Source organism: Rattus norvegicus, chromosome 6, assembly GCF_036323735.1.
Source record: "Rattus norvegicus strain BN/NHsdMcwi chromosome 6, GRCr8, whole genome shotgun sequence".
Classification (NCBI taxonomy): domain Eukaryota; kingdom Metazoa; phylum Chordata; class Mammalia; order Rodentia; family Muridae; genus Rattus; species Rattus norvegicus.
This window is the reverse complement of record NC_086024.1, coordinates 96,779,711-96,805,348: the sequence shown is the minus strand read 5'-3', so window position 1 is coordinate 96,805,348 and position 25,638 is coordinate 96,779,711. Positions and strand designations below refer to the sequence as shown.

The 25,638-nt window shown below is 39.8% G+C and overlaps 1 protein-coding gene across 6 annotated transcripts in view; it reads right to left on the bottom strand.

Moving 5' to 3' along the window:
- Nucleotides 1-25,638, bottom strand: part of Lrrc9 (leucine rich repeat containing 9) — an 84,869-nt gene that overhangs the window by 26,492 nt on the left and 32,739 nt on the right. For 4 of the 6 annotated variants that reach the window (XR_005505472.2, XM_063261711.1, XM_039111997.2 and 1 more), the window contains 10 exons: nucleotides 25,186-25,308; nucleotides 24,124-24,227; nucleotides 20,837-21,049; nucleotides 15,700-15,819; nucleotides 14,545-14,736; nucleotides 13,139-13,264; nucleotides 11,353-11,487; nucleotides 9,816-9,993; nucleotides 8,089-8,309; nucleotides 6,803-6,925 (listed from right to left, as the gene is read on the bottom strand). Coding sequence is in view for 3 of the 6 variants with exons in the window: in XM_063261711.1 (XP_063117781.1) it covers nucleotides 6,803-6,925; nucleotides 8,089-8,309; nucleotides 9,816-9,993; nucleotides 11,353-11,487; nucleotides 13,139-13,264; nucleotides 14,545-14,736; nucleotides 15,700-15,819; nucleotides 20,837-21,049; nucleotides 24,124-24,227; nucleotides 25,186-25,308 (1,535 nt within the window). In the remaining 3 variants the exon portion in view is untranslated. Of the gene's footprint in view, nucleotides 1-6,802; nucleotides 6,926-8,088; nucleotides 8,310-9,815; nucleotides 9,994-11,352; nucleotides 11,488-13,138; nucleotides 13,265-14,544; nucleotides 14,737-15,699; nucleotides 15,820-20,836; nucleotides 21,050-24,123; nucleotides 24,228-25,185; nucleotides 25,309-25,638 lie in introns of those variants that run through there. The other 2 variants (XR_005505473.2, XR_005505474.2) reach the window with 2 other exon arrangements.

Sequence of the window (25,638 nt, the reverse complement as noted above, 5' to 3'; positions counted from 1 at the left end):
AAGTAACATATAAAGGCAGACCTATCAGAATCACACCAGACTTTTCGCCAGAGACTATGAAAGCCAGAAGATCCTGGACAGATGTCATACAGACCCTAAGAGAACACAACTGCCAGCCCAGGTTACTGTATCCTGCAAAACTGTCAATTAACATAGATGGAGAAACCAAGATATTCCATGAGAAAACCAAATTTACACAATATCTTTCTACAAATCCAGCACTACAAAGGATAATAAATGGTAAAGCCCAACATAAGGAGGCAAGCTATACCCTAGAAGAAGCAAGAAACTATCGTCTTGGCAACAAAACAAAGAGAAGAAAAGCACGCAAACATAATCTCACATCCAAATATGAATATAACAGGAAGCAGTAATCACGATTCCTTAATATCTCTCAACATCAATGGTCTCAACTCTCCAATAAAAGGACATATTTTAACAAACTGGATACTCAATGAGGACCCTGCATTCTGCTGCCTACAGGAAACACACCTCAGGGACAAAGACAGACACTACCTCAGAGTGAAAGGCTGGAAAACAACTTTCCAAGCAAATGGTCTGAAGAAGCAAGTTGGAATAGCCATTCTAATATCGAATAAAATTGATTTTCAACTAAAAGTCATCAAAAAAGATAAGGAAGGACACTTCATATTCATCAAAGGAAAAATCCACCAAGATGAACTCTCAATCCTAAATATCTATGCTCCAAATACAAGGGCACCTACATACGTAAAAGAAACCTTACTAAAGCTCAAACCACACATTGCATCTCACACAATAATAGTAGGAGATTTCAACACCCCACTCTCATAAATGGACAGATCATGGAAACAGAAATTGAACAGAGACATAGACAGACTAAGAGAAGTCATGAACCAAATGGACTTAACAGATATTTATAGAACATTCTATCCTAAAACAAACAGATATACCTTCTTCTCACCACCTCCTGGTACTTTCTCCAAAATTGACCATATAATTGGTCATAAAACAGGCCTCAACTGATACAGAAAGATAGAAATAATCCCATGCATCTTATCAGACCACCATAGGCTAAAGCTGGCCTTCAATAACAATAAAGGAAGAACGCCCACATATACATGGAAGTTGAACAATGCTCTACTCAATGATAACCTGGTCAAGGAAGAAATAAAGAAAGAAATTAAAGACTTCTTAGAATTTAATGAAAATGAAGATACAACATACCCAAACTCATGGGACACAATGAAAGCTGTGCTAAGAGGAAAACTCATAGCTCTGAGTGCCTGCAGAAAGAAACAAAAGAGAGCATATGTCAGCAGCTTGACATCACATCTAAAAGCTCTAGAACAAAAAGAAGCAAATACACCCAGGAGGAGTAGAAGGCAGGAAATAATCAAACTCAGAGCTGAAATCAACCAAGTAGAAACAAAAAGGACCAAAAGTTGGTTCTTTGAAAAAATCAACAAGATAGATAAACCCTTAGCCAGACTAATGAGAGGACACAGAGAGTGTGTGTCCAAATTAACAAAATCAGAAATGAAAAGGGAGACATAACTACAGAATCAGAGGAAATTCAAAAAATCATCAGATCCTACTACAAAAGCATATATTCAACTAAACTTGAAAATCTGCAGGAAATGGACAATTTCCTAGACAGATACCAGGTACCAAAGTTAAATCAGGAACAGATAAACCATTTAAACAACCCCATAACTCCTAATGAAATAGAAGCAATCATTAAAAGTCTCCCAACCAAAAAGAGCCCAGGTCCAGACGGGTTTAGTGCAGAATTCTATCAGACCTTCATAGAAGACCTCATACCAATACTATCCAAACTATTCCACCAAATTGAAACAGATGGAGTACTACCGAATTCCTTCTATGAAGCCACAATTACTCTTGAACCTAAACCACACAAAGACCCAACAAAGAAAGAGAACTTCAGACCAATTTCCCTTATGAATATCGATGCAAAAATACTCAATAAAATTCTGGCAAACCGAATCCAAGAGCACATCAAAACAATCATCCACCATGATCAAGTAGGCTTCATCCCAGGCATGCAGGGATGGTTTAATATATGGAAAACCATCAACGTGATCCATTATATAAACAAACTGAAAGAACAAAACCACATGATCATTTCATTAGATGCTGAGAAAGCATTTGACAAAATTCAACACCCCTTCATGATAAAGGTCGTGGAAAGAATAGGAATTCAAGGCCCATACCTAAACATAGTAAAAGCCATATACAGCAAACCAGTTGCTAACATTAAACTAAATGGAGAGAAACTTGAAGCAATCCCACTAAAATCAGGGACTAGACAAGGCTGCCCACTCTCTCCCTACTTACTCAATATAGTTCTTGAAGTTCTAGCCAGAGCAATCAGACAACAAAAGGAGATCAAGGGGATACAGATTGGAAAAGAAGAAGTCAAAATATCACTATTTGCAGATGATATGATAGTATATTTAAGTGATCCCAAAAGTTCCACCAGAGAACTACTAAAGCTGATAACTTCAGCAAAGTGGCTAGGTATAAAATTAACTCAAATAAATCAGTAGCCTTCCTCTACACAAAAGAGAAACAAGCCCAGAAAGAAATTAGGGAAATGACACCCTTCATAATAGTCCCAAATAATATAAAATACCTCGGTGTGACTTTAACCAAGCAAGTAAAAGATCTGTACAATACGAACTTCAAGCCTCTGAAGAAAGAAATTGAAGAAGAGCTCAGAAGATAGAAAGATCTCCCATGCTCACGGATTGGCAGGATTAATATAGTAAAAATGGCCATTTTACCAAAAGCGATCTACAGATTCAATGCAATCCCCATCAAAATACCAATCCAATTCTTCAGAGAGTTAGACAGAACGATTTGCAAATTCATCTGGAATAACAAAAAACCCAGGATAGCTAAAACTATCCTCAACAATAAAAGGACTTCAGGGGGAATCACTATCCCTGAACTCAAGCAGTATTACAGAGCAATAGTGATAAAAACTGCATGGTATTGGTACAGAGACAGACAGATAGACCAGTGGAATAGAATTGAAGACCCAGAAATGAACCCACACATCTATGGGCACTTGATTTTTGACAAAGGAGCCAAAACCATCCAATGGAAAAAAGATAGCCTTTTCAGCAAATGGTGCTGGTTCAACTGGAGATCAGCATGTAGAAGAATGCTGATTGATCCATGCTTATCACCCTGTACAAAGCTTATGTCCAAGTGGATCAAGGATCTCCACATCAAACCAGATACACTCAAACTGATAGAAGAAAAAGTGGGGAAGAATCTCAAACATATGGGCATTGGAGAAAACTTCCTGAACAAAACACCAATGGCTTATGCTCTAAGATCAAGAATCGACAAATGGGATCTCTTAAAACTGCAAAGCTTCTGTAAGGCAAAGGACACTGTTGCTAGGACAAAATGGCAACCAACAGATAGGGAAAAAATCTTTACCAATCCTCCAACAGATAGAGGCCTTATATCCAAAATATACAAAGAACTCAAGAAGTTAGACCACAGGGAGACAAATAACCCTATTAAAAATGGGGTTCAGAGCTAAACAAAGAATTCACAGCTGAGGAATGCCGAATGGCTGAGAAACACCTAAAGAAATGTTCAACATCTTTAGTCATAAGGGAAATGCAAATCAAAAGAACCCTGAGATTTCACCTCACACCAGTGAGAATGCTAAGATCAAAAACTCAGGTGACAGCAAATGCTGGCGAGAATGTGGAGAAAGAGGAACACTCCTCCATTGTTGGTGGGATTGCAGACTGGTACAACCATTCTGGAAATCAGTCTGGAGGTTCCTCAGAAAATTGGACATTGAACTACCTGAGGATCCAGCTATACCTCTCTTGGGCATAAACCCAAATGATGCCCCAACACATAACAAAAACACATGCTCCACTATGTTCATAGCAGCCTTATTTATAATAGCCAGAAGCTGGAAAGAACCCAGATGCCCTTCAACAGAGGAATGGATACAGAAAATGTGGTACATCTACACAATGGAATATTACTCAGCTATCAAAAACAACGACTTTATGAAATTCGTAGGCAAATGGTTGGAACTGGAAAATATCATTCTGAGTGAGCTAACTCAATCACAGAAAGACATACATGGTATGCACTCATTGATAAGTGGCTATTAGCCCAAATGCTTGAATTACCCTAGATGCCTAGAACAAATGAAACTCAAGACAAATGATCAAAATGTGAATGCTTCACGCCTTCTTTAAAAGGGGAACAAGAATACCCTTGGCAGGGAAGAGAGAGGCAAAGATTAAAACAGAGACTGAAGTAACACCCATTCAGAGCCTGCCCCACATGTGGCCCATACATATACAGCCACCCAATTAGACAAGATGGATGAAGCAAAGAAGTGCAGACCGACAGGAGCCGGATGTAGATCGCTCCTGAGACACACAGCCAGAATACAGCAAATACAGAGGCGAATGCCAGCAGCAAACCACTGAACTGAGAATAGAACCCCCATTGAAGGAATCAGAGAAAGAACTGGAAGAGCTTGAAGGGGCTCGAGACCCCATATGTACAACAATGCCAAGCAACCAGAGCTTCCAGGGACTAAGCCACTACCTAAAGACTATACATGGACTGACCCTGGACTCTGACCTCATAGGTAGCAATGAATATCCTAGTAAGAGCACCAGTGGAAGGGGAAGCCCTGGGTCCTGCTAAGACTGAACCCCCAGTGAACTAGATTATTGGGGGGAGGGCGGCAATGGGGGGAGGGTTGGGAGGGGAATACCCATAAGGAAGGGGAGGAGGGAGGGGGATGTTTGCCCGGAAACCGGGAAAGGGAATAACACTCGGAATGTATATAAGAAATACTCAAGTTAATTAAAAAACAAAAACAAAAAAAAACAATGACTTTATGAAATTCATAGGCAAATGGATGGAAATGGAAAATATCATCCTGAGTGAGCTAACCTAATCACAGAAAGACACACATGGTATGCACTCATTGATAAGTGGCTATTAGCCCAAATGCTCAAATTACCTTAGATGCACAGAACACATGAAACTCAAGAAGAATGACCAAAATGTGAATGCTTCACTCCTTCTTTAAAAGGGGAACAAGAATAGCCTTAGGAGGGGATAGGGAGACAAAGTTTAGAACAGAGGCAGAAGGAACACCCATTCAGAGCCTGCCCCACATTTGGCAGTTTGAGGGGAGGGCGGTAATGGGGGGAGGATGGGGAGGGCAACACCCACATAGAAGGGGATTGTGAGGGGTTAGGGGGATGTTGGCCCAGAAACCAGGAAGGGGAATAACAATTGAAATGTAAATAGGAAATACTCAAGTTAATAAAGATAAAAAATAGCAAAAAGCAACAATAACATCAACAACAACAACCAACAAACAAAAATCCAACAAGAGCATAAATTAGATCAGATAAAAACTAGGGTTAGGGATAGAGAGAATATAGTATACTGTAGAATTTCTACTATTGAATCATAAAATTGGCCCTGAGTTTTTGACATACTAAAGTGAAAAAGGAAATACTTGCATAATATTGTTAGTGAACAGAACAAGACTCCCCCCACAAAAATATTTTCTCCTGACACCTTTTAAATGAGGGCAGTTAAGAAGGATAAGAGCTCTAACATATTTAGAGCGAATGTATACCAGTTAAATTAAGACTATGAGGAAGAATCCACCCTCAGTGAAGGCTGAATGACGGAATGAGTCCAATGTACACACTTCCAGAGAATTTATATTTATTGGAATAGGATGCTTTATTCAGTGAGACCCTGAAAATGTGGTATTAGTAATCTCTTCAGAGTGTCTCAGAGTATTAAACCACCAGGAGTTGTCTCTCAATTTTCTAGAAAATTTGATGTACATTTCTGTTTCTGCTAGATAATATTTCATGAGGGAACTGCATCCTTCATAGGATTGCCTGGCACTTACCTGTTACATGGATCCTGGGAGTCCCCCATGAACTCGTTATAGAGCCTGGGTGTTCACATGAAGATTTTGTGTTCATTCCTAAATCCTGGGTTTTCCATTTACTCTTTTTAAGAAATCTTACCACACTACATTTGTGGATTCAAATATGTTTTCCATAACTGCCAACATTGTATTTCCCCAGAACTAAGAAACATGATGGTACTCAGGTGTGTACTTCTACTCTGCCTTGTAGGATTGGGCCTTGTCTGCTGCAGCACTGATTAGAGATTCAACCCAGAACGCCACTCATCAGGCAGTTACCCATCACTGAGCTCCACCTTCACTGCTGCTTTTCTTAAAAGAGCTCTTTTTTTCCTGAGTGTCTCTGCATATGGAGGTCAGGGGATACCTTGGGCACAGGTCCTTCCTGTTTTTCAGTGCTGAGTATACCAGGCTACCTGCCCAAAGCATCTGAAGAGTCTTTTGTGTCTGCTTTCCATCTCACTGGAGGAGCCCTGGGGTTACAGGTGCAGAACTTGCCTAGCTTTACATGTGATCCAGAGATCCCAGCTCAGTGCCTCGTGCTGTGCTATGGGCACCTTACCTGCTGAGCCCACTCTTCAGTTTAGAGGCACCCAATTCACTGTATGAAAAAGTAAACTCCATCTTCCCTCTCTGCCTCATGTTAAGACTATTAAGAATTGGCTAGGTGAGTGAGTTGTAAGATCCAGAACCGAAAAGAGCTTTGGAAAAGGATATTTTTAATAAGCATGGTAGGGTTCAGTATAATTGTAGAGATAAATCAATATTCAAAATGCTTATGACCTATGAGTATGCAAATGTCTGCACTGTGGATCAAATATTATGATTCATAAAAAAACTTACAATTGACATTCCATCCAAGGCCTTCAGTTCAGAAAGATGAAATATTACAAACAGCCGGTAGTTTTCTTGGTTCCATATAATAATGTTTCCATACATGTCTAGAATGACCAAGTTGCATAAACCCTAGATAATGAGAATGCATTATATTATGTACATAGAAAATCAACCACACTCCATCAAGTTATTTTCCCAGAGGTGAGACAGCCTTGAATTTTAATATTTCAACTATATCGTATATATAATTATGGAATTTGAGTGTTCATGGAAAATAAGATGTTGTGGATTGCTGTTTGTATTTTGTTGCTAATTCTGCTCCCGCAAGAGAGGTGCCCAGACAAGGAGTAGATGAAGTATTCAGGTGAAACCTTAATTGGCCAGATAAGGCTTGAGCTGGTGATGGGGCCGTGGAAGGAAAAGGCAGGGCTGGAAGTTTTAGAGAGGGACAGATGAGGGAAGAAGAGAAAGATGAGGAGGACAGAGGGAGAAGATAGAGGAAGAGGAGGTAGAAGATGGAGTAGACCCATGTGGTCTGGAGGAGTTGCAAGTAGCTAGGGATTTCACAGCGGGGCAGTAGAGTAGTGTAATGCCTTATCTGTCCAACCTAGGTGTGCGGCTTATAAATATATTAACTGAGTTGTATTTTCTTTGCACGGGCATTTTGGGGTTGGAGATTTACCAATATAAATCTGGCTGGTATGAATGTAAGTTTCTGGTATAAATGTAAGTTCTTAGTGTTTTCCTTTCATGGGGCTAGAGGGAACTGAGTGAGACCAGAGTGGTTGTTGGGGTTCACTTGGAGCTAGCCGTGGGGGATGGACAAGATGCTGATGCTGGCACCTAGCCAGAACAAGCGTGGGTCCTTTTAAAATTATGCACTACAATAAGAGAGTCTCAGAAAAACAAATATTGTGTGATTTCCCTCATATATGGAGCTAGTGAAAACAAAGGCCATGAGGGTGGGAAGAGGAAAAGGATGAGGAGCAGGAGGTAGGGGCAGTAAGGGTATGGATATGATCACAACAACTGTATGTGCCGGGAAAATGTCGTAATGAAACAAATGATTTTGCACCACTAAGTATGCTGATAAAAAGTTACCCCATACTTGTATCAGAATGCTGTCATTTGTACATTTACATAAAATGAGGGCAAATGCATTTCAATAAACCTTGTTATTTGATATTCTTCCTTATTGTTTCAACAAACTCGGTGTAGTGAGCATGACTTCTGTAGTGTAAACAAACAGTAAATGCTATTAAAAGCAGAAAACTGAGAGCCCAGGCAGTCACCTTTAAGTTGTAGATCTCTTGGTTCACGGCTATGTAGTTATTGCTTATGTACAACTCGATCAGAGTGAATGTCTTTTGTAAAGCGCTCAGTGATGTGATCCTGTTGTTCTCGAGAGAGAGGGAGTGGAGATGAAGCATGTTATCAAACGTGTGCTTCTCCAGGCCGGTGAGAAGGTTGTTGTTCATGCTGAGGCGGCTTAGTTTGGTCAGCCTGGTGATGCCTAGAAAATCAGCAAAGCCAAGGAGAGACTCAGATGGCAGGTTAGTGTCAAACAGAACAAGCTAGCCACTGCACCGATGCTCCTTGTGTAAATCATTTCTTTCTCTGTGTTTCAGAAGGACAGAGTCATGTGTAGAAAGCTCCACTCATGCATCAAATTTTGATTTTGAATTTCTAAGTAGATTCACTTTTCTTAGATGTTAAAGAAAGGCATTTTGTAGGTAACAATTTCTCCTTCAAAAATAAAAATAAAAATATAATAGCTAGTAGATCTCATATTAAACTAACTCTAAAGATTAGAAACCAAAGTGTAAACGCTCTGGAAATTATGGACTCAGCCGTCTTAATGGCAACCATTTTTCCTAATTATCACATCACATGCCTAAAATTGTTTTTAGAATGAAATTTGAGGGCTGGCCATTCCCAGCAGGATCTAATGTTTACAGTGGAGAAGCATGCAGGCAGGAGAGAGAAGTTGAAAGAAAGTTTTCTCTTTCTCTGTTTAAAGACAAGGTCTCAGTATGTAGATCAGACTGGCCTCAGACTCACAGCTCACAGTTGTCCTGTCTCAGACAGCTGAGCGCCGGGGTTACTGACGCGAGTCACCACACAGCTGGCTGAAAGAACTTTGGAGTCACAGTCACCTTCGTCAAATGTGTGACACAGAGCCACAGGTAAAGGATACAATCATTTTCTTTCCTCAACCATAAAGGGTCGTGTGAAAACGCACTGCTTAGGGGATACAGAATTAAGCACAGCTGTTTCTAGGAAGGAAGACTATGAGACAGTTTTTGGCAGGCCAGAAGAGGAAACTTTCAAGTTCTTTCTTTTAAAGGCATCAAGCAAGGGACGGGATAGAATCCAAGACAGCTGCCGAATATTTAGTGTGTCTCAAAGCACGCTCTGTAAATGATGGGTTTTAGCTGCAGATAAGCACAAACTAATGTTATCTGGCGAATCTAGGGTAGCTGTTGCGGGGAGGAGAATTCACTCTCTGGCAAAGAATCTGATGTTAAACTTTAAACCATCAACATGCACTCATGTCTTTATGACTGAGATCTTAGGAAAGCAGATAAGTGGTTTGGAAGTGAAGCCATAGAAGATGTTTACAGGACTTTTTTTTCATTTTCTAATTTCCAGTGAGTATAATTTTCACTTCTGTTGACTTCACATTTCTAAATATCACCTTAATTCCACATCTTACACAATGAAGGGAGACTGTTGGCTCTTTCCCAAAGGAAGCCTCACTCATACATTTCTTCAGTGCTACAAATGTTCATGACCACTTTGACTACATGGCTACACACTGAGTGTAGAAATTGATGGTAATCCCCTGCATGAGAAAGGAGAGCTGGGGGGCTGACAGCTGCTGGGGTTCACTGTGCTTAGCAGTTCAGCTCAATCCTGTCCACAGGTATGCAGAAGATTCCAACACAGGCCTTCCGGAAGCTTCTCTAGACATCTTCCCCTTTGGTTGCGTGAGCTGTGGGGGGCTGTGACATCTTACCTTCTATCTTTGAGATGCAGTTGCCATCTAATGTGAGCTCCTCCAGGTTGACACAGGACTCAAGGCCTTCCATTTTGGAGAGGTTATTATTGCTGAACGATGCCCATTTCAAATTCTCCAATTTTTCTAGATTTGTGATTTCAAAGAGATGTTGTCCATCTAAATTTAAGGCAGTTATCTATACAATAATTTATATTACATGTTACTTCTGAATCTTGCAAACAAATTCAAAGTTATTAGATTTTAAAAAGCTAACAAAAACAATCCAAATGTGATACGTAAATGCTAGAATTCCTTCAGGAGCTAATGATGTGGAAAAGTCTTAGATTACAATGAAGTAAAAGCACGACAGGATTCTAATGGGATTTAGGGAGGTTGTTGTGATCTGGGCACAGTGGTGTGCCAGTTGGGTCAGTCACTGCAACTACTGGGACAGCTCCTGGTAGAGCTGTCAGTCCCTTTGGGGACAGCCTCAGCTGCAGAGTCACTTTGCTTCAGGGCACACTCATTCCTAGCCTGGCTCATTGTTAGTGGTGGTTATAAAAATCTGGCCATCTCAGCCCCACTTGGAACATATTTAAAGCATCACTCTGATTCCAGGATTTGGGACTACCATTGAGCCTGCACTGCAGCACAATAATAACCTATATTATACGAGAAAAATGCCACCAATGTTTCCCATTTTCAAGGGTTCTGTTAGCTTCACTGGTATCGTTCAAGTCTGCATTAGAGAGGACTCTGATATGGTCAGGTGACCTTGTGCAGCAAGAAGCCATTGAGGCTGTGACTTGTCCCTGGCTGAGGCCTCAATAATTAATTCCCAGATTCTCTTGCAGAAATTTCTACTCCCTTGCCATCAGGATGCTGACTTGATCTCTGGCTCGGAGCATTAAGTTGGCTAAACTTAGTATCAAAGTCTACTCTTCACTTTATACCCTTCATTCTACGTCTCCAATTCCGTAATAACCATAGCTGAAGAGGAGTCCCTGCGACACCATTCTGGAACTTGGTCTTGTCGTTTCATGTTTTTAAACATCAACAACAATGGTACATTTATTACTTTAAAAACCATAAATTGCCTTATATGTTTTCTCAACTTTATTGAAGCATAATTTACCATTTACAATGATATTTAGAGTATATTATTTAATTTGATAGCCATGCATTATAAATTAAAGGCCGTGATCTCTATGAGACGTGGACTCTAAGTAACTAAACTCGCAGAGACAGAGAGGAGATTGGTAGTTTCTGGCGATGGAGATGGGAGGGCAGGGAAATGGAGTCAAAGGGCACTAAGTTTTAACTTTTCAAGAACAGTGAGTTCTGAGGGGCTAACGTATAATATTATGACTACAGTTGGAAACACTGTATAATATACTTGAGATTTGCCAAGGAAGTACATCTTAAGTCTTCTTTTCCCATTTTATCTCTTTGTGTTTCTGTTTCTTATCTATCTGTGTCCTCTTCATGGTTCACACCAATGTTTAATACAGAGATTAATGTAAGCTGACACAAGTTTTAATGAATGAGTCATTACCTTCAAGTACCAGTTCCCAGTCAGATGAAAGTGGGGTCCTAACTTTGAAATCTGGGTCAGAATTTTGGCAGAAGGCCATATACTGAGCATCCGAGGTCTTTCCTCTTTAGAGCTAGAATGCTGTAAGAGAGTTAACTAATAAAAAAAAACAAAATGAATAAAAGGGACAGCATAATGATGTTCATTTATACACAGCTAAAAAGTTTTATTTCCCACAGAAGGTGAATAGCCCAATTAATGATTTTAAAACCTTCCCTTTCCCTTAAAATATTCTCCATATCCAGATAAATTTTAATTTTCAGTTTGTCTTGTTTTCCTACCCACAGCTTTAAGAATGTTTATACTATGAACATCCATATAATGCTCCCATGAGACCACACATGATCTAGAACAGTACCACTGTCCTGCAGGCCCCTTGGGTCCCAGTCCAAGGGCTCCCCGCATCTCCCCTTAGATAGGATCCCTCCTGCATGTTTGTCTACCATCCACTCCTTTCTCTCTCTCCTCAGACACAACGCATCATTAAGCCCTACAGTGTTTGAATTTTTTGGAAACCAAACTGTGCATTGCACTTACTTGCTCCTCAACACTCTGCAGTTCGTCTGTGCTGCAACACTGAGCTGGGTTATCTGTAGTCAGTGGTGTGTAAACCCCCTCTGTCTCTCTCTCTCCCTGCTCCTTCCCTTTTCTAGACAAAGTCTCATGTAGCACAGAACATCCTTGAACCTCCTATGTGGCTTAGGATGGCAAATTTCTGAGTCCACTGCCTTCCCCTCCCAAGCATACCAGATACAGATGTGCACACCACGCCTGGTTCGTGGGCTGCTGAGAATTGAACCCAATGCCTTTTGCATGGCAGACAAGCACTAACTGAGCTACATCCCTGGCCTTGTACAGATTTCGCTTAATGACTCTGCCGACCGTGAGTACTGTTGCTGAGCCCAAGGCTATCGAGCACTCCCCCTGTGATACCCTCGTGCTCTTGGGCATGACTCCTGGGCATACTCAGGGTTTCTTCAGAGAATACAAAGTTACAGAAGTTTGTTGGGGAGGGCAAGGAAGGGAGGAGAGGGAGTGAACAGAGAGGTAGGAAGTCAAATAAAATTTCCAAAACAATTGTAACAATTATAGTTGCTGTTTCATATTCTGGCTGCAACAAACTTTTTGGCAATCTGTATTAATTGGCAAATCATTGTGTTTGAACCTTGGTTTTTGAATGTTAGTATGGTAAAGAATCATTTTCTGAATTAGCTGGCTCTTCCGATATCCTACCCAGTAAAATGCTTTCCAACCCCCTTCATTGTTTTGTTTTCCCTCAGTTGGTTGTCCACATCCAAAGTGCAGGATTCTCTCTCTGTAATGTATGTATCTCTATCCTGCAGGCTAACAGGTTAGCTTGTTTTTAGCAGGTTACACATAAGACTGATACTAAGTAGAATGTGTACTAATGCTCTCTCATAGCGTCCTCAGCTTACTGCATACATAAATACTGCTTATTTTCATGTAGCCTCTAGAAAAGACTCAGTAAGTTCATGTGATTAGACAGTAATTACCCTAAAGATATTGGGGGAGGGGCTGTCATTTGGGGCTGATCCAAGATAATTCATAAAGCCCGCTGCCATTTATGGGGGAAGGGTATGGGAGGCACATTGATGTAGGAAAACTGTCAAGTGATAGCATCAGTATATGTCGATTTTTATCAATATGCTAGGAGAGAATAATAAGCCAGAATGTGTTATTTGTATGTCCCACCCGACACAGGGAAGAGTTACCTACTGATGCTAACCTGAGTAATCTTTGTTCCACTAATGAATTTCAGAGCTGCTCTGGTTTCTTCTTCAGAGATGAGGAGTCCGTCTAAGTGCGTAAGAGTCTTTAGTCTGCCAATAACACTCAGCCTCAATGTGGCTGGCTTGGGAAAAAATATCAAAAAGTTCATTTTCATTAGACACCACATGTATCATGGCATGGGAAAGTAACACTTCCTTTCCATATAATTGAAAACTGTATATCCCTCTTCTAAAACTACTTAGCTTCTAAAACTAAAGACTTAATTTCATTCTTTAAATAATAGTTGGAATTAAATTATGTATGGATAAATCTGTTCCATTTTCAGGATGTGAGTTTACTGCTCTGGGTGGGAGATCCCAGGAGCTGTTGGAAAGTGTCTGGTGAAAAGGATGATGGGAACCACAGTGGAGACTCATGCTTATTGAGTGGGCAGTAAGCCAGGGAGCTCTGAGCTGAACTCAGCAAGTTGAAGTCCAACTTGACTACAGGGAGATAGTGGCCATTGGAGAAGTCTGCTTTGGTAACAGAACAAAACAGAACAGAACAGAACAGAACACTATTGTTTTACCTAGCTTAAATTCAGTGTTAGAAATTCAGTAATACAGTCCACTTAATAGAACCAGTCATTTTACTAGTACTTTTAAAACACTAAACATAACCTTACAAGCATCATTTAGTTATTTATTTGTGGAGTGTGGTCTCCCTACAGAACCTATGCTGGCCTTGAACTCACAACCCTCTTGCTTCTGCCTCTCAAGTGCAGTGTCTGGCTCTGTATATATTTTAGAAGCAATAAAAAGATTCTTAAAATTATAGATTTGGGTACATTTAAAATACTTAGTGATAGCCTTAAAGATATAACATGAACAATAATAAAAATAACATTCAAATTTCCTTCTATAACAATATGATTTTCTAACTTAAATTTATGAAGAGATATGATTTTTACATTTTAAAGAGAATAAATAATGGAAACTGCATAGTAAACCTATATATTTATTATTCAGAGTTTAGGGCACATTGTAAAATGCTGATCCCTTCTTACCAGTGTGTTTCCCTTACCATATCAGATTATTCTTGGCTCCCTGTGTCATTATAAAAACAGTCTAGCACTTTTGAATTCTCTGGAAATTTGTAAATGACAGTGACTTCAATGACTCTTAGAGCAATAATGGCATTCACACTGTCACGGGTTACAAGGTATCTGGCATGACAGCACAGCCTTTTCATACATGACATTCCATCCACTAGATCAGCACTCTGAACACACTTATACAGGATTTTGAAGGAAGCACAGGGATAGGTGTGGCTTGTCTATTTCCGGCTAGGATTGACCAGTGAAGCAGGGAGACTGGCTCTGAACTCAGAGTGTCTGCTTTTCTAGTGGTGCCTGCTACATACCTTCTGCCAGGGGTTGTGCTGGATGTCCAGGGTGAGGAGGCTGGTGGTGTGTTTGCACAGCACGTTGATCTCTTCGCCTGTCTTCTTGAGCTGATTCCAGCTCAAGTCTAAATGCTTCAGCTTCATCAGGCCTCGGAAGCCCTCCAGGGTTATCACATGGTTATGGCTGGCGTCCAGATACTCTAGGTTGTACTGCAGCGCATACAAACAGGGGAATGCTAACTCGGGGTTTGCGGCTACCATAGGCTTCCCCCACTTCTTTAAACATGTCACATGTTTCCTTATAACGCACACAGAGAGCCCATACAACAATCACTCTGCCATACAGGTAACACACTGGGTCACTGCAAATTCTCAGGTCAGGCTTGGCTGTGTTAAACTTGGGAGAAGATAGGATTGTGGATATGCGATTAGATTATGGCTTTGACAATGGGGGAGCACCGTCAAACATGCACTTCTTAAAGACTACAGCGTAAGCTTCCTCATCTCTCTGAACACAGAGCTGTGGGGTCTTGTTTGCACAAAAGGGCAGGCAAACAGCAACTTGTAAGACAACTTGTTACCCACACACAAAAAATATACATGACTTTATACCTAGTTATAGTGTTGAAATGGCTTCAATTACAGTGTATATCCTTAGAGACAGAAATTTAATTTTATTTTATAATTTTTTTTGTAGAGGTGCATGGCCTCATGGTAGAGACCCTGACTGCTGCAAGCAAAAAATGCTCCTCTTAAAACGACATAGCCAAGTGACTACAACAGTGTGTGCAACATGGGTGTGACTACAACTTAGGTGACAGCATGACCGGGGACAGTGCAGAGACAGGATAGAGGGGAGGGGCAGAGGAGGCTCTCAGTAGCAAACTCCCCTCTTTCTGCATTGGCTGCCTGTAAGCCCACTCTCCTAAGAGTGCCTCAACTCATACATTTGTACTGTTTCTGTTAAAGTATCTTAATGTTATTTTATCGTAAGTAATAAAATAGGTAATGAGGCCATCTGACTATGCTGTGCATTAGACCCCACAACATGGACATCTCATAAATGAACACTTCTTTCCTCTGACCAACATTCCCTCTCCCCCAAGGCCCAGACTGTCCTCCTGCTTCTATGAGGCTGATTTTGCATTTCCGTTTCAAAAGAGCAGCTCTTACCAAGTGGTAGACATCATCTAAGCAAGTAAACTCGTTAAAGCTAATGTTCAGTTTTCGAAGCCCAGTTAACTTGGAAAGATCTCTCAGTTTACTCAAGCTATTCCCATGTAGATTCAGATTCTGGAAGCAAAATAAAATGTGAATTGAAAAACAACATACGTTACTTTCTGTGACACAGTCTAGGTGATACTGTCTAACATATTTAACATAATTATCAATGGTTCTTGGCCTTTTGGTTAAGATCAAGTGTAGAATAATTAAATCATCTACAAAAATGAGAACATGGTGGTTATGAATAACATTCAGAGAATGCTAGTAGAGTAAGTAAATATCACTGATACAAGATGTTGAAATTTAATAATAGTATGTAACAGCACAGATGCATCTGGTATGTGACTAACATGACTTCCTATTTGGTCTAAGTTTGTTAATAATTAGCAATTCTTCTTTAGTGAATAAATATGCTGGTTAGGGTATTTATTAGGGAAGGTCTGTTTCTCAGGTTAGACAGTAAACAATGAGGCTCTCACGGTTTCAGACATGAGGCAGAAAACCACACGGGAAAGAAGTGGAAGTGTCTCCCTCGACTGAGCCACTGGACCAAGGAAGAAAATCTGAGAGTCTTGAAACAGGAGGACAGAATGTCAAAGAGGGAGATGAGGGGGCATCTAAGGCCACACCTACATCCCACGCTGGCCCAGACACTCCCTGTTCCTGTCATCCGCTCACACACAAGATGAACACTGTTTCAGTTTTGTACTCAGAAGTGCTCATGATGTTCTGAATGGTATCGAGTGAAAGAGAGGCACTTGTGGGTACACTAGGAGGTAAATACCAGCACAAGAAAACAGTACAACTAGCTGAGCACAAGTGGCATTGTGGAGTGACTTCAGCTTTCTACTGTCAGCCATGGTCACACACTGCAGTCATCTTATTGGTGTGAATACAACTGAGCTCCTCGCAGGGAGAGACAACTGAGTTTCTCATCATATTCAAGATTGGCTAAAACTGCTACGAAAGGCTAGATAATGCACTGATATTCACTGATAGGTTGTACAGATGCATCATATTTAATATGAATATGGATAATCTGAAATGAAAGTCATTGTCTTCTCCTTAAGCCTGTGGCTTCTGAGATTCAGTATTTGTTGAACACCCCTTTCCTTCTTTCCATATATATGACTCTAGAAGTATTTCTCATGCCAGCTATGCAATCCTGCACCCACACCAGTGTGTCACACTGACTAACTCCTCGTGGACCCCCTGCAGCAGTTCCCGCTGGATCTTCACACCACCAGCCTGACTGCTGCATTGTGGCATTGTGGAGTGACTTCAGCTTTCAGCCATGGTAAGATTCTCTTCCTTGAAAATGCAAATCTTCTGAACTTGGCTTCTAAAACTCATCCTTATGTGGCTCCAACCTCCTAATTTTCCTGCATTAGCTTCCTGTATCTTCCTTACATTCCAACATACATGTGTGTCTCCCACCATCACAACCCTGTATTTGAGTCAGACTGAAGATCTCAGTGTTCCCACAAGATGCTAGTATCTTTTGAAGCTATATTTCTATAAGAAAGAGTATTTTCTCTAAGAGCTATAGGCAATGCATTTCTCATATCCTTAAAAAAAGTGCACACAAAATTCATCTCTATAAAGCTCGCCCAGGATTCCAATCTTCCTACACTTGCTTGTACCTCTGTTCCCGAAACTAGAGTGATGTTGAAGTGGGGAAAATAATTATCCATTTTCAGTACTGCCCAGGTCAGCTTTGTCAACTTGACACTAGCTAGAATTATCTGGAAAGAGAAACCTCAGTTGAGAAAAATGTCTCCATCAGATTGCCTGTGGACAAGTCCATGAAGAATTTTTTTTATTAATTATTGATGTAGGAGGGTCCACTTCACTTCCGGGCAGGGGAGGCCACCCTGGGTTCTGGTTGGTATAAGCAAGCAGGCTATGTGGGTCATGGAGCCAGTAAACAGTGCTCCCCCGTTGTCTCGGAATCAGCCCAGGTCATGCAGGATGACGTTAGTAAAGCTGTAAGTGGAAACTAACCCTTCCTCCCCAGATTGCTTTGGGTTATAATGTTTGTCAAAACAATAGAAATCCAACTAGAGTAAGTAACCGATTATAGGCAGGTAAACAAACAAACAAACAAACAAACAAACAAACTAGCCAGGTCGACACTTGGCTGTCTATAAGAGAATATAGAATTCAGTGCTATAAGTTGTAAGGGTATATTTCATTTTATTTTTGTAAATATCATTTAGTTTTCTAATTTCTAATAAAATTATTAGATTAAAAAGAAAATAAGAGATGCACTGCACTCTGAAGTTCATTTATTGTACTGGCACATGTGCAAAAAGGACAGAAAGGAGAAATTGTCTATACAGTCTTACTACGATAATGAGAACTCTTACTAGTGACCCTAGAAATTGCTGGTTTTATGAAGTATAGTCAAATTTAAAGTGAAAAAGCCCATGTTGGTTATAAGTGTCAATCAAAGCAGTCAAATTAATTAATTAAGGACAAGTGCTACCAGGTCTCCCTCACTCCTGTTTCCTATGTTATTTACAACTCCCACTTTCTGTGGCTGTTTTTCTGGTTTTTATTTAATCCCTTTAAGTTTAAAGAAACATGCTGAAGGGGCTCGGTCTAGTCAGCTACACTCATCTTTTCAAACTCATCTTATTACTAAGATTTATTGTGAAAATGGATCCCTCTTAGCACTGTAGTTGAAAATACTTTCCCAACACGTTAACTTCGAGGAGCGTGTCTGTCATACCATTCTGTGCTTTGACACCACAGTGGATGATGGTGCCATGAAGCCTCTGTCAGTCATGATAACCAACTAAGACATGCTTAACCTCGTCTAGACTTAAATATTCTGTAGAGGGAGGCAATCCAGCTCCATGAACACAAAAATTTGTAATACTTTGAAGGATATATTTTCTGAAATTATGGAAATAGAATTATCAAGTTCCCTTATTTTCAATTTTGGATTCTGTTGCTTTAGGATTTTCTTCTTGTATTTAGAATTGTGGTACAGAAGTCATGTAATTAAATTCAAAGATCAAAATAATCTCTGCATCGTTATCTATGTTTCAGCACTCACAGTACCTATAGTGACATAGTGAGTGTTATATGGGAAAAACCTGGTTTCTCAAGGTGCATCCACACACTTCTGCAGGTTCCAGCAAACAAGTTTATATGTACACACACACACACACACACACACACACACACACACACACACACGGTATGCATGCATAAGCAAGCAACCAGTGTCTCTGGTTTATATGTGTACACACACACACAGACACACACACAAGCATATATGTATACATACTGTGCCAGGTATTGGTGGGGTTAATGGCAGTCCATAGAGCTCTTGTGGGTAGCTTAAGAGGAAGCTAACCATCCTTTCCTCAAAATACCCTAGGGCTAGATTTATAATTTTTTAAGATAACACTGGTTTGCTAAGAAATTATGTCAACAGTTATTAGAAAACTGTTGTAAGCTTAAAACCATAAAACCTTATGGTTTTAAAATGTGTTCCTTCGACATGGCCCTCATGCCCAAAGCATCCTACTCAACCTCACACTGTTCTCCTGGCTCTGGAAGCACAGATGACTAGGAATGGTCAGAGTCTCCTCACCTGCACACCTCCTCACCCTCTAGGAAAGGCATGGAACATAGAACAAAGAAGTATAGCATGGGCTCAGAGATAAAGGAAGTCCTTAGTGTTTAAGTTGAGCTCCAAGAGAAGCAGGGCTTAACCGGGAGGGGAGGGTTGTGGGAGGAGACCTTGTGTAAGCTGAGAGCATATCACATTTAAGAAATACACATGGGGCAGAGCAGACCTGACAGGAAGGTAAAATGGAAAGAGTGTAGAAAAGTAGATAATGGATCAGGCCATGCAACAACTTACAGGCCAAGTTAAACACTTTGGGGGTACCGTACAGTAGTGTGAACACATTGAGGGTTTTAAGCCGGAGTGTTTGAGGTGGCGTGGAACTAATATTGTCAGACTTGCATATTGAGAAGATCAGACTAAGCTGAGTGGAGCCAACATGGGCAGGCCTTTGTTGCATCTCTGGGTTCTCTTTCCAACCACGCTGTTATTTATATGTGTATGTATGTGTCATGGCACACGTGTGGCACTCAGAGGACAACTTACAGAAGGTTCTAGGTCAAATACAAGTCATGGGGCTTGGTGGTAAGCACTTTACTGGCTGAGCCATCTTTCCTGCCCTGAATTTTATTTAGTTGTAAGTCCATTAGCAGACTACAATGTGCCATACTTTCTGGAGTAGGATACAAAGTGTACACTTTCTGGAGTTTCAGAATTGTTACTGCAGAGTATAGAAGTCCTGGTTACAAAGATAGGACAGTACAGTAGGTCAGACGTGAAGGTAGTTTGGAAATCATGGTAGCGGCACATCTGAACATGATAGTTCTCAAAGTCAGAAGTGCAAATAGGTTACTATCTCACATAGAGTTTGTTTCGTGTACAATATTGCTTTAATTAGTAACTCACATTCTGCTCGTACATCTGTAAAGATAAAGCTGTCATATGCTGGCTGATTAATCATAGAAACCGATTCAAAACTTTTTGCTTTTACCTAAATCATTTAAAGAGAGATTACTGATCATTCAGAATAAAATTGCTTACTGGAAAGCCACTTCACGTCAAGAGCTACTGAACTCCCAACCCATGGCTAGACTGAATTAAGACATGCGATTGGCAGAAAATACAGTCCAAAATTAAGACTTAATACTAATATTTCTCCATAATACGTTTTCATATTCAACTGCATGTTGAAATACTTTACATATTTGGGTTACATAAAGTGTATCATCAAGATGAGTTTTACCTGAACAAAATTGTGGCAAAAAAGTAATTTAAGAAAATGTAAGTGATTTAAGAGAACTTAAAACTACACATGTGTTTCACACTTGATTACTACTTTAGAACACTGGTCTAGTCTTCATACAAAGAGAGGACTGGGTACTTTTCAAGACAATTACACAATTTCTAACAACATCAGGTAGTAACTTTAGACTCCACATACTAGATTCAAATTCAAATTCTAAATTCAGGTTTCCCTTCCAATTTTATCCTTACAATACTCACCACAATATGGCTATAAATATTAGTCCTAGCAAGGGAAATTATTGTCTTCTCATCCAAACTAATGAGTTTTGGGCGGGGCTTAATCCTGGGCTCCATCTTCAGAACTTCATCGTCAAACTTCAAATCCTGCGAGAATACTAATCCTTCAGAATACTTTTTGCCTTCTTCTAGAATAACATTGTTTAATGTGGAAAATAAAGAGTGGACTTTGACCTAAAAATATTTCAAATGTTGAAAGTCAGTTGATTATTTGTTATATAAAACCAAACAAACTGTATAGAAAAGAATTGGGTTTTGCAGTTTACAATAATATCTAGGATAATAAAATCACTTTAGTAAATGTATAAGCGTAGATTAAGATCATGAGCAAGGCCTGGGTGTTCTCACCCATAAAGATTTCTTAAAACTGGCAAAGAATAAATTTAAAATATTTTAAGGCATAGAACAAGGGTTAAGAAATTATCAGATAATGCAGAAGGCATTGATGTGTGGCAGGTAAGAGCAGAATTTGTGACTTTTAGGGAAAACACAGGCAGGTGATAACCTTTAAGACCAGATCCAGAGAAATGGGATGTTTAGAGTAAATAAATAGAACAGGAGGCTACTGTTGGTAGGCATTGGGACAGGAGGCTGCTGTTGGTAGACATTGGGACAGGAGGCTGCTGTTGGTAGACATTGGGACAGGAGGCTGCTGTTGGTAGGCAGTGGGACAGGAAGCTGCTGTTGGTAGGCATTGGGTAAGAAAGTGATTACAGCAAGAACTGTGAATGAACAAGTAAGAGCTACATGAACAAATAGAACTGACCCTAGAAGAGAAGGAAATAATTAATCAGAGAATATTTTTAAATGTAGGAGAATACAGAAGGTATAATAAAATAATAAGACACTATAGAAAAGAATAGAATAAATGCTATAATAAATGTAAAAACAAATACCAAAATAAAACTTAATAAGTATTAAGAAGGCAAGTGAATATAACAGCAGATTAAATTGTCATCCTGGGAGCCAGTACTGAGGAAATCTCCCATAGCAAAGAACTAGGTGAATAGGAGAAAGAAGGAGAAAGTCATTTCCACATCTTTTAATCATCATTTCAGAGCCACTTCTCCAGAGTAGATTTCAGAAGACTCAACGGAGAACTGAAAAGAAGAAATAATCAAAGGAACTAAGAGAAGAAACTTCCCAGAGGTAAAGACAAGACTGACTCATCAGACTCGAAGAGTTCCTGAAGTGGCGAGCAGCAAGCAGGATGTCTGGCTGGCGACAGCAAACTGTCCAGACTGCCCTCCCCCCACCCTCCCCAGACTGCTGTGTCATGTGCGCTACATGAACTGCTGCTTACTGTTTGTGTGAGCTTCTGTGTACAGGACAGGTAGATCAGTAAAAATAAAAGACACCTAGACTTCTATTCGCTACAGAGAAGTAAAGACCCGTGTACAGAAGGGAGTATGTGCCCATACTCAGATGAGTGAGGTGGGCCATTGTGATTCTGGACAAGAAGACAGATGAATCAAACTAGTTTAAATCAGGGGTAGAGAAAGAGTTCAGTGGGTACAAAGCACAAGACTGTGAGTTAGAAACGTAGCACCCGGGTAAAAGGCTGAGCATGCCTTCCTGTACCTGCAAGCCCAGCAATGGGAGGCTGGGGCCAGCTATCCCCAGGGCTCAGGCTAGGCAGCCCTGCCCAATGACAAGTGTGCTTCTGCTTCAGTGAGAGGTCCTGTCTCAGAGAACTGAAAGTGTCAGAAGAAGACACCTGATGATGTCCTGTGCTGGCCTACACGTGTACACACATACACGGCATAAACTGAACACACTCACGTGTGTGCACACACATTCAGGCACACACACACACAATTCACTCTAAATGAAGCCTCAGATTCCATACAGTTTCAATCAAATCTTAGTAGGAATTTCAAAAGCGGAACTGGTAAACTAATTTTAGAGTTTGAGAAAAAATGATCAAGAATTTTTTTAAAAAGTGTTTCTAATAGAAACTGATGAGCTGATTTTAATTTTTTTAGGAATAAAAATGTTCAAGAGTTTTTCAAAAATTTTAAAAGAGACTTTATCCTATCATATATTAAAATGCATTATCAGGTTGTATTTAACTAAAACAAAATAGATCCTGAAGACAGATAAATCAATCAGTGGAACAGAGCAGGGATTTATACATAAATTTTTTTAAACGTTAAAATAATTTAATGAGTAAGGTAGTATTTCAAAACACAGCAAGAGGACAATGACTAGATAGTATCCATACAATTAAAATGAAGACCTCAGAAACTTTGCACTATAAAATGAAGTACTAATATTCACAATATACAGTTTTAAAAATCAGCATGAAAAAACCATCTTGTAGAATGTAACAGGTGATTTGTAATGCTGTGAATAGTTTTAGGCATATAAAATTTGTAATATTTTGCTTTTTTGCCTAAGAGAACAGAAAGTTTGATAGTATACCCTACTAGCAAGGATGCAAACAAAACAAAACAAAACAAAAAACAAAAAACAAACAGACCAAAAAACCAACAACGAAATCCCCTCTCTGCTGGATACATGTAAAATGGCCAAGCCTCTGTGACAAATATGTGGAAATGCCAAAACTTAAATGCTATGCATCTGTGCACTTTTATTGTTTTCTGTAGGTCTCGCTTGCATAAGAGCATCTACAATCATAGAAACACACATCTATAATAACGTTCACTCAAACAGGATTTAAATAAATAAAACTACATAGAACTTATAAATGTTATCAGCACAGGAGAACTTAAATCAGTTTTTCTGAGTACTAAACAGCCTCAGAAAGAAAACTATACATCTATGTGCAATGACACAAAGTATGTTCATAAAGTATTGTGGAAAGCAAGACATAGAGCCTGCTTCTGGTAGCTAAGACTGTGTGTGTGTCAACAGAAATGGACTGAAAGCAAACGACAAAACTGTTAGGGGACTGGTTGATGAAAGGAAGGGGCAGGAGGCTAAGGGCATGGTAGCTTCCTAGACTTATTCTATAGGCATTCATAGGCTTAGGATGTTTCCCAGTGAGACTACAGCTATAGAATAAACCAACAATGTGCTCACATAATAAAAGTATTCAGGTATCATGATGACAAGTTTTGAAATTCAGTCCTTCACAGAATAGCCATTATGCGTGCACACACATGCACACAAAACTTTGATGAGCATATATAATACCATCTCTGCATTATTGCATTTCACATTATTCCTCCCCAGGCTAAGTAATTCACATTTTTAAAAACTGTAAGAAAAAGAAAACTGCATACCACTGTAGTATACTCAAACTCAACGATGTACTCTGGCAAAACCAGGTCGTGGTCAAAGACAAACCATTTGTACTGCCGATATCCACAATCACAAGTTCTTTGTCCTATGATAGAATCTAGAGTTAAAAAAAGTCTGGAAAATAAACACTCAAAATACAGTAAACATTTAAACTCCAGCATATATGAAGAAGTGACAACAAATTCTTACCAACAATTTCTCACAATTACAAAATTGAGGGTGTTATAAAAGCCTCCGGTGCCCCAACATGGATGTCAGAATAATTACAGCCCTTTCCCCACAGAGCAGGCTTGACTTTTAACTTATCATTTTCCTCTTAAATCTTCATTATACCAAGGACTAAATGGAGTTTTGATAAACGTAGCACTGTAAGATCCTTTCTTTTTTTTAATCCTTTGAAAACTAATTGTTTGCACACACTTGCACAAGAATCACTCCATCCCCATGACTTCTGCAACCATTGATTCAAAAACTGCAGAGTAGAAGTATTTGGTTTTAAAAAAGTGTCTGTAGTGAACTGTGTCACTATGCCTGGAACAATAAAGGGTTTGCAGCATCTCATTTATACTGTATTAGATGATATGGAGATGGTGTCATGTCGCCAGGAAGGCTGAGTAGATGGCATGCAGACACCATGCCGTTTGACATAAAGGACTTAAGAATTCAAGAAGTTTTTTTTATCTATAGGTGTGTGTGTATCTCTGTGTGTGTGTGTGTGTGTGTGTGTGTGTGTGTGTGTGTGTACTTTAGAACTAATTCTTCACAGATAGTTGAATGAGAGTTGAATGTGTAGGTGAGTGTACACACACACACACACACACACACACACACACCTACCACAAATAATAATTATTGAAATACGTTTCAACACATTATTGATATGAGTAAGAGAAAAATCATTACTATCTGGAAGCAGGTTTGCACAGAAAAGTGATAGGCCTTGTTAGGTTACATTAGACCATGCTGTAAGTCACAGACTTGTGTTGAAGGGGATGTTTGTACTGACAGGGATGACAGCGCATCTTTCTTTTTGGCAGACATACTTAGCATGTGTCTCTGAGGAACAAACACCGAGTTAACCATGGGGTAGTTGGCTTTACTGATGGGTTCCTGGTCACGAGCCTGAATACTCTGGCCAAGAAAAACCTTCGCAATGAGGATGGTGCCTAAATATGAAAAAAGACATAATTTTAACAAATATGACCTTAATATATATCCAATGTAATGTTTATTAATCTCAATACTCTGTACTGGCGGACGCCATGGCTATCTTGATTCTGGATAGTGCACAGCATACAAATTGATTCAAGGTAGAAGTTAGGGCATATCTGTTAAATTAATAAACGGGTCTTAAATCGGACATTGTGATTTCAGTGAACACACTAAGCACTGGGCATGTGGCTTATGCTCATACAGCCCAGTGCTTAAGAGGCAGAAGCAGGATCCTTATAACTTGTAGGCCAAGTTTACATACTGAATTGCACATGGCTGGCCTA